At 36.7% G+C, this 14,793-nt stretch overlaps 1 protein-coding gene across 48 annotated transcripts in view; it reads left to right on the top strand.

Annotated features, from left to right (window-relative positions):
• RIMS1 (regulating synaptic membrane exocytosis 1) overlaps window positions 1-14,793 on the top strand; it is a 596,845-nt gene that overhangs the window by 465,662 nt on the left and 116,390 nt on the right. For 23 of the 48 annotated variants that reach the window (XM_044924534.2, XM_044924536.2, XM_025294922.3 and 20 more), the window contains one exon: window positions 5,224-5,336. In XM_044924534.2, the coding sequence (XP_044780469.2) occupies window positions 5,224-5,336 (113 nt within the window). Of the gene's footprint in view, window positions 1-3,986; window positions 4,170-5,223; window positions 5,337-9,206; window positions 9,237-12,374; window positions 12,404-14,793 lie in introns of those variants that run through there. The other 25 variants (XM_025294888.3, XM_025294886.3, XM_025294929.3 and 22 more) reach the window with 4 other exon arrangements.

The raw sequence follows: 14,793 nt of genomic DNA, 5'->3' as shown, positions 1-14,793 counted from the left end.
CCACCAGGGAAGTCTAAGGGCCATATTCATATTACTCTTACCATTACTTACTTTTCTTGTAGGTTTCATGTAGAAAACTCAAGCCTGTTAGGTATTTGAATTTTTTTGATTATAATTAAAGCTCCTCATTGATTTTTATTAGAGTGTAAGTCACATGCTTAGCTTTCAAGGGAATTGATGAATAGCTCATTACAATAGAGGAATTGGCCTGGATTTTCTAGGTTTACGTTAGCACTCATTTCTTTTAACGATACCTTCTAAGTTGATGTTCAGCTACAGGTGAGTGAGGCCACAGTATGAATGCTGTGGACACTGATTCTTGGCCTCAGGAATTGACGGCAACCCAGAGTAGCCCCAGCACACAGACCCATCTTGGCCTCAGGCAGAATTTGCTGTGTGACGATCATAACTCTTAAGGCCCTTTGTTGGCCTCAAAAAAAGTGACCTTTTCAGGAATAGCTGTGTAATAAAATGTTTTGAAAGCTATGATAACCATTTCTAGATAGAGTAAAGGCAGAACTGATTTCTGACTTACATGCCTAACCATTGAAGTAGAGCTTCAGACCCTCTGAGGAAGCTCCTTAGTAAATAAATGTGTATCTTTTCACCCTCATGTGTGTTGAGCTTTGCGGACTGTTAGCACTGCTGCACGTCCTGCTCTGGGGACTTTTCTTCTTGTGGAACCTGCTTTCTGAATCCTGAGTGGGGGGGTGTTTGGTCAGGGCTGGTATTTAGAATTGCGTACACATTCATTTTCTGCTGTGCTGGTGCTCCTGGAAAAAGGCAGTCACCACGGGAGGAACCATGGTGACCTTAAGTACCTCATGCATGTCTATCCTTTAACAAGTAATTTTTTTAAAAAAGGACTCTACTTTTAAGCAGCAATAGAAGCAATGTACTGCAAGTCTCCTTGCAGCAACAGAAATGTCTAACAAGCTAAGATTTTGGTGGGGAAATATTAACTTTAGTTCAGGAACACTAGTCTTAAGTGAAGAGAGTAGGCAGGGGTTGAACTCAGCAGTAAATATTTAGAAACTCATTTGGAGATGGTGAACTGGAGTTGTAGCTAGATTGAATTCATATTTTGTTCTAGAACCCTCACTATTTTTATTTCAATAGTATGTTATGTGTAGACATATGAAGCAGAGTTGATGTTCATTAAATACCATTTTCCATATATTTTGTTCCTATAAACTCTCAAAATATGATTCTATTAAATCTTGTCAAACAATCTGTTACTGGACATGCATTTATGTTTTGTTTTGTAAGATGAACAATACATCGATATTACCATGTTTCATCTCATGATAATAGAAGCCAGTCCTGTCTCAAAGGCAGAAAAGAGAGCAGTGTAGGCGCTTCATATACTCTGTGGGTCCTGCCTTAATCAAGCTAGTTATTTGTCTTTTTGCAATTCACACTACAAGCCCCCAGTTTTCCCATCTATAACACAGGAATGACAATACTTTGAAGAGCTGTTGTGAGAATGCAAAAAAAGGACACATGTGTATGTATGTGATATGTACACCACAGCACATGCATGTACACAGACAGACACGCTAGAGTCTGGCGTATGCAGACAGCACCATGTGGATGCCTGGTGAGGAACACTTGCTCCCATCACCCCCCTTCTCCATCATTCACTCCCTGTCCATCCTCTGTCCTGCTCCTTGCTGGTCTCTTTCCCTCAGATACCTTTACTTTCTCAGCACATCCCATTTCATGGAAAAGTCTGGATTTCCTCCCATCTCACTCCTGGACCTCAGAATTTCCTGATTCACCCTCCTTCCTCTCCTATGAAACAAACTTGGCTCCACCATCTCTTTCTCCAAAGCCTGGCCCGTCTCTCTCTAGCCCTTGCCTTGTCACTCCCCTCTGCCCCGCTCCTGTGATCCAGCCTCCTTTATCCTCAGGCGGAACAGTTTCCACTCCTTCTCGGAGTCCGTGCTTCCATACTAGTTATAGATGGCAGGGGGTGGGGGGGATCAGAAGCTGTTTTGTTCCTGAGGGACTTGTGATTGGTTTCAAAGGAAAAACAGCCCTGGCACTAAGTAATTAACCCCCAACAGGGCACACTATTCCTGGGCCCTGAAAGCTCGTGGCTTGGGAGGATCTGTGTAACATTCATCAAGAAATGAATTTGCACTTATTTGCCCCTGAAATTACTTTTCTATATTTATACAAAATAAGTGGCAAATTAAATAGACAGATAGATATTTGACTATGTCTCAAGGCATGGGAGCTCTTAGTTCCCCAACCAGCAATTGAAACCATGCCCCCTTCAGTGGAAATGCAAAGTCTTCACCACTGGACCACCAGCAAAATGTGCTTTTTATATTTTTGTCATTTACTTTATGGCCGTATAGACTCATATAATTTATTTACATTTCAGGTTGCATTTAGGAAGTTCTTTTAGTTTATGAATTGCATTAAGAAATGAAGCAAGATTTTAGTGAAATTGCAAGATCTGTGAAATTTGTCTGGACTAGGGTAAAAACTATATTATTAAACTTTCAAACCACATTAAAGTGTATTTTGTACAAGGGAGTGTTGAAGTTTATTCTCATGATAATGACTTTTAAAGAATAATAGATTAAAACTCATTATTTATCATTGGAAAGGACTTGATCATACCTTGATCCTTCCCATGTAGGTTAATTATATAGAGCTGAGTTCATGTGAGAAGTCAATCCAGAATGAATGAACAGTTTTGATACATGATGCCAGGGCTTTCCTCCATTAACTCAGAAATCAAAATGACCATCCAGGTTTCTGGATATGCCTTAGGGTCTGATGCAGCATTAATCCAGAGCTCAAAAAGGTTAAATGCACATTAGATACCTAAGCTGTACCTTTTTATGCTCTAAAATCTGACATTTTCCCATTTTATTGTTTGAAAATAGAGGATATACCCTGAATCAATATAATCACAGCTGCAAAAGACATTCTATTTAAGAGAAATATTGTCAATCCGAATGAAAGTTGAATAAAGCACTTGGTAATTAATGTATCACTACTTCCTGTAGTGATCAGTATGGATTCTTAACTCACCACTTTAAATTACTTAATTGAATATTACAGCATTGTTTTCAAAAGGATGAAGTGTTATTTCTTGGCTTCTGTGACTATGAAAAATAATACAGATTAGGTATTTTAAATGTGCACTTTATTTAAAATACAAAAAATGATAAAGCAAAAATGTACATGTTTTAAAGAAGTGTATATATATAATATATACATACATCTATTCACATGTAAACATCAGTTTTTAATTCTTAATCCTTAATTTAGAAATTGGCTTCAGAATAATTTTGAACACTATATTAAAACAGCTGTCAATATATGGACAAATATCCTTTCTGATACTTTTATGCATTAGAGGATGTGTTTTTATCCATATATCAGCCACTCACATTTAGTCAGCTCAAAAGCAAAGAATTCTCTACCTTATATCATTTTAATTTGTTGATCTATTTAAATTAACCTCAGAAGACAGCTTCCGTTTGCTGTTTGGTAGGAACTTCCTATTGCAGAGTACAATTATGAACATTGTGAATGCGCTGAGTGTATTGCTCCTTTTGGAAGGCAAGTGCTTCAAGTTTCCCCCGGTTCATTGTCCTGATGGTGCTCACTCGTGCAGCCCTAATCTCTTTACTGAGGTCTTGGTCTCTGTGCTGCTGTGTTCCAGGCACCAGAGATCAGCTCAGTAAGACACAAGAGTCCGAAGTCTCGGCCCTGTGGGCCTTGAAGGCTTGTCTCCCTGGAGGAACCCAGATGGGTCCTCTCAGGACCACTGGGCTTGCACGTTCCCAATAACGCGTCGGTTTGATGTGAAGTCCCGTTCAGTAACATTGTGATGGGTTTGCTCCTGGGTTTTAAAAATCACTGTCTTGTACGAGTAACCAGGTTTTCCTTGGACAGATGTGCTGGTATCAAAGTGGATGTGACCTGCTGACTGAAGATCTTTTCTGACCCTAATGTTTTAGGGTTCTCCCACCATGTCTTTCTAGAAGGGGATACGCAGCCGCGAGAGCGACTGATCAGCCAGTCCTTAGGGGGAAACATCCCGCTCGCTCCCGCTCGAGCGAGCACCCTAGTGTCAGAACACTCTGCTCTATGCACCACCTTGCCCCCGGAGGGTCCGCGCCACCTTCTCCGCTCCTGACAAGGTCGCTGTTCAGTGTCTGCCTCCAGGTGTCGCTGTGGTGTCGTGCCTTCCTGAGCTCTCGCCACTGTCACTCATTACGGCACCATAGCTCTTGATCCTTTCTTTGTGACACTTAAACCCCTCCACATCCACCCTTGCCTGCATCTGCCTTCACTGTGCTGGTGACCTTCTCTTCTATACTTCCTGCCAACTAGCCATCACTGAAAACTGAACTTGCCTGTGTTACGTCCTTCCATCTGTTTGTGGCATATTCATATATACTTTTATTTTAATTATGTGAAATTCTTTATAAGAAATTGCCTGGAATTAAATGTATATTTGCTTTAAAATGTATAAGAGGAATTAGAAGGGAAAAAAAAGTCTTTCATCTTTGTTTACAAAATTCTGAGAGTGCTTTAAAGTTCTTAAGTATAAAAAAAAAGTTTGAATAACAGCAGATAGAGGTCAGCTTACTCCGGTACAGTAGTAATGTATCTGCACGCTTCTTAAATTTATATTTGTAATTTTGATCTGTTCCTCAGGATATTTCATAGCATGTGCCCAAGGTTCTTTTTATACATATCTTTTCAGACTTTTCCTATTTAAAAATAAATTGCAAGTGAATGGTAGCTTATAAAAGTCTGTAGCTATAACTACTCTCGTCACTTATATGGATTTAATTGTAGCAGTCTAACAGCCTTTCTTAAATAATTGACACACATTGTAAAGATTCAGAGGCTGTGAGTACATACATTCCGTCCAGTACTACCGAAAATGGATACCTGAACAGCAAGTCACAGCTTCATACACAGTTTATGAAAAGAAGTGTGTTCAGTTCTGCCCGGTTCAGGAATTCATCCTGCAGCACTGTCAGTGGCGGAAATCTTTTCTCCTTTAGCACCTTTTTTGGTCATAGTCATTTTATGCACACCATGTAAGATAATTTGATTTTACTTCAAAAGGCCCACTTAGGGGTTTTATGTCTCTTTTCATAGTAGCAGGAAGAAGTAAGGGATTTTTGTCGGGCCCTCCGGCGTTTCATCGTGTGACTTGTCCCTCTCTGTCTCCCCCCGCAGGACGCACCGGCAGGCGAGCCCCACCCGGTCCCCGCCCATGGACGCCGCCTTCAGCAGCCGCCGGGGCAGGCAGCTCCCGCAGGTGCCCGTGCGAAGCGGCAGCATAGAACAAGGTATCCACAGAGGGAGCCTGGCCAAAAGCCTGGGTTCGAGAAACCCCCCTTTATATATGCCTTCAGTTAACAGAATCATATTCTGGTTGCATGTAGTCGGATGAATCCTAAGAACTCAAGTTACCTAGAGCTTTATTCCCAGCACCTGGTTATAACAATTGGTGCCTCTGTGCTGTTTTTGCTAAGTGAGTGAATGAATAAATTTTAGATGGTCGGTTAAAAGAAAAAAACGAGCCCTTAGAGATACTTCTTCCAACGGTACCAAGGAGAAAAAACAAAACTTTAAAGACCTCAGTACAATACGGTATTTTTGGTGTTAAAGGAAGACTTATTTAACCTTATTTTTAAAATATTTTTAAATGAAACAATCGTATTAAACGCTTTGCTAGTGTTTTTTCATTTTAACTTACTTGCAATAGCTCGTATTTTTCATATGTCTGATGATTAAAAACTGACTTAGAAAACACATTTTAGGGTCTTTAAACAGTTAACTTCACTTAAATTTCCCTTATTTTAAGCATATACCCATTGTTTTTATCTTCTAGATAGAGAGGGGGTGGGAGTGGGGGATATATTTTCCTGGAAATTAAATTCAGTAAGCTACCTGGCCAAGAGTTAAACACAGTTGAAAGAGTCAGATTTCTTCATGTGACTCAAAGTGCCTTCCCATTTCTCAGTAAGTGAAATGATATGTTATCAGTAAATGTTATCATAAATTTCTTAAACAAGTTAGTGAAATAATGTTTAATTTGGGGTTGTAATGTGAATACAGTGGACTTATATTTAAAACATGTATTAAAAATCTTCATCCCTGTGAAAAACTGAAAGGTTAACATTTTGAATATTTTTTTCAACAGTGTTGATTGTTGTTGATGTAAAACTTGTATATTTCCTTCTATATTGCTGAATATGTGTTCTACTCACGTAAAGCACTTTGCTAAATGTATCATTGAAATATTAGTGGTCAAAAAAGATAAATATGTTTTTGCAAAGACTGATATGACAGAGTTTGTACACAGAATACTTGGTTATAAGAAAATTAGTGTAGATTTTAAGAAGTGTCATCTTATTGACAGAAAAATGTTGCTACAATAAATTCTGAATTTGTATTCTTTTTTAAAAATCATGCGTCCTGTTGATATGCTGTGCTTTAATATTCAGGGTCATTATAAGCTTATTCATTTAGCTAATCAGAAAAATAAAAGGCTATGTGAAACTCTGACTTTCTTTTCTAAAATAGCAATTAATTCATGGGAATTCTCAATTCATGTCTTTAACAAACTTTCTCTTATTTGGGAACATTTTGAGAAGATAATTCATAATTATTGTTATTAAGGCTGTAATTAGCAATAGTCTAAATGAAATTGTCTTAAAATTTATCTTAAAAAATGTGGTGTTTGTTTAAAGTATCCAGTCACGGACTCCTGTTGCACAACCAAAAGAACTACAGGTTCTAGTGTTCAGCTGCAGACTCACTACTGGCCATAGTGTGCTAAAGATTGATATCCAAAAATCTTGTGTTCCTAAAATTCTTTGCATTTCCTCCAGTTGCTAAAACACTTAAGATTCAAAAGCATATGAGGGTATTGAATATAACTCTCATATAGTGAGATTATAGTTTTATTAATCTATAGAAATAAGACTTGCTTCTACAAAGTAAGATGGAATGTATGCTAGACTTTGTGTTTTGTTTTTTTTTTTTAAGCTCATGTTTGGTTGTTAATGTCAATCAACATTACTGCTTTATGATATTCGTATTCACAGTTGTCTTTCAGAGAAATCACCAATTTGTAAGGATTGAATTGAGGTGGGAAGAAAGGACTGACTGAGAATGAAATTGGTGGAGTTATTTTGATAGTTAGTATCACAAATATATTCCTAGCCACTTGCTATTTGAGGTTCCTAAAGCTCATCAAGAGTCGTATAGATACAACCTTTTAAAAATATAACAAGCATGTACTATTTTATCTGTGTATTCTATAATTAAAATGGATCTGATTTACTATATGATGTTACTCTGTGCTTCAGGACATTGGTAAATGATGATACTGCCCACCTTCATCTTATTATGGATCTATTTCAAACTGAAGAGTTCACATGACATCTTTGTATTTCCTAGAATATGTTTTTAAAAATCAACATCTAATTTTATTCATGGGCTCAATAGAATTTAGCTCATTTTACTGAAGATGGAGTTCATTGATGTTCTTAAGGCTATATAATCATGTCATTTTTTTCTTTAATATTATATGTTAAAATTTACTTCTGTGTTCTGTGAAGACTAATGCCAAATGCAGTTTATTTACAATCAATGAAGGCCCTACCGTATTTGACTTCCTTCTTTCCAGTCTCATTTTATGTTTATTTTTACTTAAAAAAAAATTTTTAACAAAGGATAATTGTATTTTATTAAAAGAACTGAGTTGACAATTGGTTGGTAAGAGTGAATATTTCAAATGATTTAGATTCCTGAATAGTGTTATAACTTCTTGATGAACTTATAATTTTATTCATGCATAATTTCTGAATATAATTATCTGCATTATTGTGTTTAGGATCCATAGATTGCTTGGATGCTTATTTTCTTCATTGTAATTCAGTTCTACCATTCTCTCTCTTTGTACAATGAAAACTATATATATATATAAAAGGCTAATCTAACAAAACACATTTACTTAAACTTCTAAAAATGTATTTTAAAATTTCTTTTAAAAATTAGGAATGCTAGCCTATTTTCTACATGGAATCTGATTACGTTACAGTTAGGGAGGAAGCAGAGTTGTAGTTATGATGCAGATTTTGAGATAAAGTAGCTGAAAAAGAAGCCTTAACATTTAGGTAACTCTAAAGGTATGTGATAACTGAGAGCAGAGGCTTTCAGGAAACTCTGGGTATATTCCAATGTTGTATTCCAATGTAACCCAAGGTAGTGTGAGACGGAAAGCAAGATAATCAGTTGCATTAAAATGGATGGTTTCCTGAAGCCAACCAAGTGATGTTTTATATGTGTGTGCAGCATAGGGGTTTTTTTTTTTTTTAAGAGAATCTATTTAAAGATCATTCATAAACTGACACAATGTGCCAATTATTTTGTTGTTGTTGTTGTTCTGGTATTCTGCTACCTAACATTAATGGCACGCCCCTTCAAAATATCTAGATAGGCCATTGTTTCTCAGTAGTGGATGTGCCAACAAGGAGGTAGATAAATGCATAAGAAATGTGTGAGAAATATAGTCTCCAGAGAACATTTCACTTTGAAATAGTTTAATATAATTAATTTGAGAAGGAGGAAAGGATTACTTGAAGTAGAATGTATTTTTTTTCCAGGTGGAAAATGTTCTAGAATACTTTCCACAGTGAAAAGAAAATGCCTACGACCTACCAAAAAATGGAATTTATGTTTTCATTTATTATATACTATTTTAAATTATCTGAAAGGCTATCATTTTTGAAATTAAAATGTTAGTTTTGAATATTAAATATGCTTTTAAGTACAGTTATAATAAACTGTCATGATATATTAAGATTAAAATGTCTTAGTTAAGTGGGTGCTGAAATATTGTGCAATTCTTCAAAGGCAAGAAAAGTAACACAAAATATACTTTTTCAAATTCTAAATATATTAATTTCCCAATGTTTATGCTTTTATTTAAAATCTTTAAATTGTTGCATTCATTCTTTCTTTGATTGATTTTAGTGCCATGTTTGAGACTTCTTCATGGTTTGTCATTAAAGTTTGTCATATCACATTATATGTTACATATTTTTATTATTCATGCCATTGTGTTGATTCACATTTCCATGTCTAACTATAAATTTGCTGATTTCTTTCTTTTGTTTCCATCATTATGTGCATTTAATTCATTGAAGAACAAGAAAAATATAACTCATCCACAAAAGGTAAATATTAACGTAACTTTTTAACAATTGAATATTGTTTCTTTTCTCTCATAGTATATGAGTTATGTAACTGCATTTTTTAAAATAATGAGCTACATTATTTAACAGATAGCTTTTTTGCCTGCATTGATTTTGTAGGACATTTGGTGTCAATTGTTTTGTATTGTGAGCAGTTCACATCAAAGAAGAGAGGATTAAAATTAAAAGTATTTTTGCTTCAAAATTTAATTTTTGACACTGACAACTAGAAAGCAGTTCTCTTTAGAAAAGAGTAGCATATTTATTTTATGTTTTTTGCATTCCCTTGCATTCATAGATACAGGGTTTAATGGTTACTGTCTATGATGCAAAGGAGTAGAAAATCCCTAGGTTTTCCTTCTAACCTTATGCAGTAACCTTATGGAATATTTGGCCCCCTGCAGTCATGTATTGGAAAGTGGCTGCCAGAATTCCTGCTCCTCTTGGCCCCAGGAGGGTTAGAACATCCATCAGTTCTTCCTTCTTGAGGGACACTGGAGGGAAACCGTTTATCCTGCTGTTTTGCCACCTTGCTGACCTGCCCTGGCCCTTCAAATCACATGTGATATTTGGTCTTTGTACTTGAATCTCATGTAGATGCAGACATCAGCCCACTCTCATGTGCCATCTTATTAGATGTGACTATTAGCTTGATAGTTAAATATTTGAATGTGAGATTTCAGCTTAAAGAAATAATATTAGCAATGCTAAAATATTACATAATTTAACAAAAGTACCTTTGCTCCCTATTTGTAGCTTGATGATGTAATTTTTGTTCCCAGTAACTCTAAAAGTTAGTCCTGAGAGGACCTTTTGTGAAAGATAAAGCTCAGATTGAGAGAGGTTCAGAGATTTACCCATCCACTCTGGTGATGTGACATAGATTACAAGCCCATCTCCCACTTCGGACCACCTTCCTCTATACTTCATTGCATTCTATTTTAATAGGCACAAATCCCAAGTTTATATTCCTAACTTTGAGTACAGTGAAGTATGTGTTATATCTCTCAATGTCATAGATTGAAAATCGAGGTAATATTCAAGTACTTATATTAGTTTGAGTTTATGAAAATTTATTTATATTCTAGCACTTAATACATATTCTGACAAAGTGTCTGAAATACTAGGCAATGAACAGATATTAATAAAAATTAAATGTTATTCAGATCAAGATGTTATGAGATCCTAGGCTTTGGTCCCTAGATTTTTCATAGATTTCTGGCCATCTTGCATTCTTAATTCAGGTATCAGAAACACAAATTTAGGTTCAGTAGTACAAAAATGGCCAATGCATTTGTGCTTACATTCAGAAGAATTTGTTTAGACTTGCAAGATAAATTTTAGTATGCTAAAAGATGTTATGTTGGAGATGGGTCAATGACCTCATTCATTTAGCCGAAAATAAGTATAATAATTGTTCAGTTGGAGAGCTCTTCCCCCTATATTATAGCTAGCCAAAGCTTTAATTTACTAATCAAAACAGTGCAACATTGATGGGTTGTACAACTATAAGTGTAGGAAGTATGGACCTCTGCAGCCTCACTGCAGAGCATGTCAGGTGGTTACATTTTAACAAGGTCGTTTTTGTCCTAACTGAGGTGTGTCATCATTCTTCCAAGTCTTCCTGGGACAGGGATGTAGATAAGCTTCATGGCATGTACCATGTGACTGAAAACAATCGAAGAGACTTGTTTCCAAATGCAGCCAGTAAGGCAGAGAGCAGTCCAGGATGCTGCATTTCTCTCCTGGGATTTAAGGGAGCCACAGCTTAGCCATGAAAAGCGTGGGCAACCTGGAAAAGATATAAGCAAATTCAAGAAATTTCTTTTGAGTCAGATTGTAGGTTCACCTGCCCCATAGGAAAGAAAACGTTTTATTTTGCATAGAAACCCTGCTGCTGTGAGCTGACCTTTCTGAGGTCAACTGTATTTAGAATTAGGTTATCCTGAGTGCTCCCTGAGTGGTAGGTACTGCCTTAACTGCAGGAGATAACAGCCAGCAGGCTTACAGGACCCCTAGTGAGAGGTGGCTTTTGATGAATTGCAGGCAAATTTGTAAGATGTTTCCAGTTTGTCCAGGATTTATGAGGTTTCATAAGACACAAGATTTTCAGTGCTAAAACCAGGAAAGCTCTGGGCAAGATCACCAGGTCACCCTACCCAAAGGGGACGTAGGGGACCAGTATATAATTTTCAAGCGTATTTTGTAAAACACATCCAGAGAGGTATAATATACTGAACATTTGTAATATGAGTTAGAGATTATAGGGCACTTCCTCTAGGTCAGTGTCTTGACTAAGAGGGTCATCTCTTCATCTCATCATATTTCTGCCCCAACTTGAGACATAACTATCCGTAGCCTCATTTATCAACTGAGGGAGTTACAGCATAGAGAGATGCAGAGCCAGACCCCAGGTCAGCTGCTCATTGGGGAAGTGCTTGGCCAGGAATCGGGGCTTGAGCCTCACTTTGGAGCCCTTGTGCTGAACCACTTTGCTCGGCCGCCTCTCCCACATTCAGCACTGACCAAGCACCCACTGAGGGCTGACACTGCATAATCAGGGTAATGACCCAGGACAAGCCGAAGGAAGGTGTAGTGATTCCTCTTATAGAAAGAGGGCAGAGGATGCCCGGAAGAGCAGAGCTGCTGCAGGACACAGCTGGACCGTGAAGCCGCAGCCCGCGTCCTGGCCACTCCCTCGGGTCACGGTCACCTCCTCCTCCCGTGGAGGAGGCCCACTCAGGGGCCCTGCTGCCCCCTGTGACCCAGTTTTATATCACTCAGCCAGATCTTCCAATCCCTGGCTTGCTCTTCAAGCGAACCCTGAGAAAAGGAAACCACTGTATTCGGACTAAGATGACGCCGTCCCGCGTTGAAAAGTTAACTGAGGAAATAGAAACGTTCACACCAGCTTGTTTACCTCTTTCCCACCTCCTCTTTGTATGTTGGAAGCTCAGGTACCCTGTCTTTCTAGGATTCACAGACTGTTTTATAGGCATATTTTAAATCCTTCCTTCTCAAAGTAAGCCAATTTTTCCCTCTCTGCTACATTTCTTGGACAGTTTTAAAGAGCCCATGCATGTAGTTTGGGGGCATCGAAATAATGATATAAGAAGATCAAAACAGAACCAGAAATTAAAAGGCTTCAGGTGAGAAAAAATGTTATTATCATAATAAGTTTCTAATTTATATGCCTTTAAGATAGGATCTCTAAAGTACATTAACTTTTTGCCTTTTGGAAGCAATTTGAAACAATAACAAAACCTATTATACTGTCTTTTCTACAAGTAGACTTCCCTTTATCATAAGAAATGTGTAGTTTACCCATAGGGAGAATGAAGTGCAATTAGAGTTCAAGTAACTAAAGGGTTTGAAAAGGAATGAGCTAGCATCTGTTTTGTGGTCCTGTTTAACTAATAAAATATATAATAATTATTGTAAGCAGGTCATAAGGGCCATTTAAGGATTATTTCTAGTCAACTGAATTTTTAAACTTCTGTTAGAAAAATGCTCCAATAAATTATCTGTCTCTTCTTTTTGAAGGGTTGACAAGAGTAGTTTGAATGGCAAGCACTCAACCTATAATCTTTATGGAACTATTAGCATTAATAATTCAGATTAAAAGTGAAAAACATCATTTTAATGGTTTTATGTTATATTGTTTATTGTTTATGGAGTTGCTTTTGAAACATGTTATAGGAGAAAAATCATGTCTCTTGGCTTTTGCCAATATAAGTAAACTAATTTATTTGTGAATCCATGGAGGCAGAATTATTTTAACTGTCATTATGTAGAAAAGGATTTTGGCTTTATTCACATTTTTCTTAACTGCATATTACCCAGGTGATTCATTTGATGTTACTGTGTGTAAAGATTTCAAGTTATTTAATCTTCTAGGGCTTTGCTTTTCTTGAACACTTATGATGAATATTCATGAATGTTTAGTCATAAACATTTAGAGCTCTGTTAGTAAAAGCATCAAACTGGTCCATTTCTCTTTTTGTCACAAACCTATAACTATGTTTGTCATTCTAGCCTTCTTTTTTTGTTTGTTTGTTTTAGATTACTGTCTTTATTTTTTTTTCTTTTTTAGTTTAAATTTATTTATTTTAATTGGAGGCTAATTACTTTACAATATTGTATTGGTTTTGCCATACATCAACATGAATCCGCCACGGTTGTACACGTACTCCCAATCCTGAACCCCTCTCCCACCTCTAGCCTTCTTTTTAAACTTTAGGGACATATGAAAGTGGTCCATGTACAGTAGTTCTGAACTCTTGGTTTGGACCCATTTTTTTCTGTTCTGTTGATTCAAATGTGATGCTTTATAATAGTATTAAAGACTTGTAAAGTTTTGAAGTATTTAACACTTGAATTGACCAGGTGTCAGTTTGCCAGAAATGCACCCTTGAGGGAGAAGAGTTTTGCTCCTTCCTCCCTGATTCTGCGAGAAGATAAAAGGTGGATGTCTAGCCATGAATAGACCTTTTGGGTTTTCTCCTCTAAAGCTGTATATTTCCCCTAAATACTGTAATTTTGTTTTGTAAACTTTAAAATTTGTCAACACTTTTTGCAAAAAAGAAAGGAGACATTGAATTTAGTAGTTATGCCACATCAAACCTTTCAAGATAGATTCTGTTGCCTCCAGTGTAATTGGATTAACAAAAAATGATGGATAAACATGTTAAGAGATCCTGGGGATGAACAGTGTGACCCTTTGTGTTCCCAGAGAAGCCTTAAGTCCTTGGACTACTCTCAAGAAGATTGTGTTCTATGCAGTGCCTTGTAAGGAGGACAGTGCTTGCTCTCAAGACAGACATAAACATAAAAAGCTATTTAAACCTGTGTAACAAAAGGGCAGGGTCAAATGACAGATTTTTCATTTGACTTTCTCATCTGCCCAGTATCAGATTAATATTTTCACTGTTACTCTGGGGCTTGGCTATATAGACACTGAAAGTGATATATGGGGCTGGAAATCCTGAACTTTGTTTTAGATAGTTGAGTGAAAATCAGCTAAAACAGGAGATGACCTTGGGGTTTTGGCTTCAGACAAAAGAGATTTAAGTGATAATACATAGAAGTTACCTATTTCCTCTAAATCAATATTCCATTTCAATTTTCTATGCCAAAACACAGCCTCTTTTCAAATTCTTAAAGGCGATATGGTTCTTTTTACTTTGCATGTGTTATTTACTTGTTATATTTTATCTTTCTCATCCTGGATAGACAGTATCTTTTATTTTATTGTTTATGTTACTGTAGCATAATCCTTAACATCCAAGAGAATCATGAAAGGGCACATTTCTCCCCTTGCAAATTGAAATTCATTTTATTCTAGGAAAATGACCCAGAATATGGGCATTGCTGTATAGTCATAATATTTTAAATATTTACTCCTTAGATACACATATTCTATATGTCGAGGCAAGAGAAGTGGGTATGTGGGTATTGTATCAAAGTTGCTTATTATGCTTGTATGACTCCAAAGATAAGGATGGATGTAAAAAGACTGCTTTATCTTTTAAAAAAAATG

The sequence above is a fragment of the Bubalus bubalis genome, chromosome 10 (assembly GCF_019923935.1).
Source record: "Bubalus bubalis isolate 160015118507 breed Murrah chromosome 10, NDDB_SH_1, whole genome shotgun sequence".
NCBI lineage: Eukaryota > Metazoa > Chordata > Mammalia > Artiodactyla > Bovidae > Bubalus > Bubalus bubalis.
This window is presented reverse-complemented; position numbering and strand designations above follow the sequence as displayed.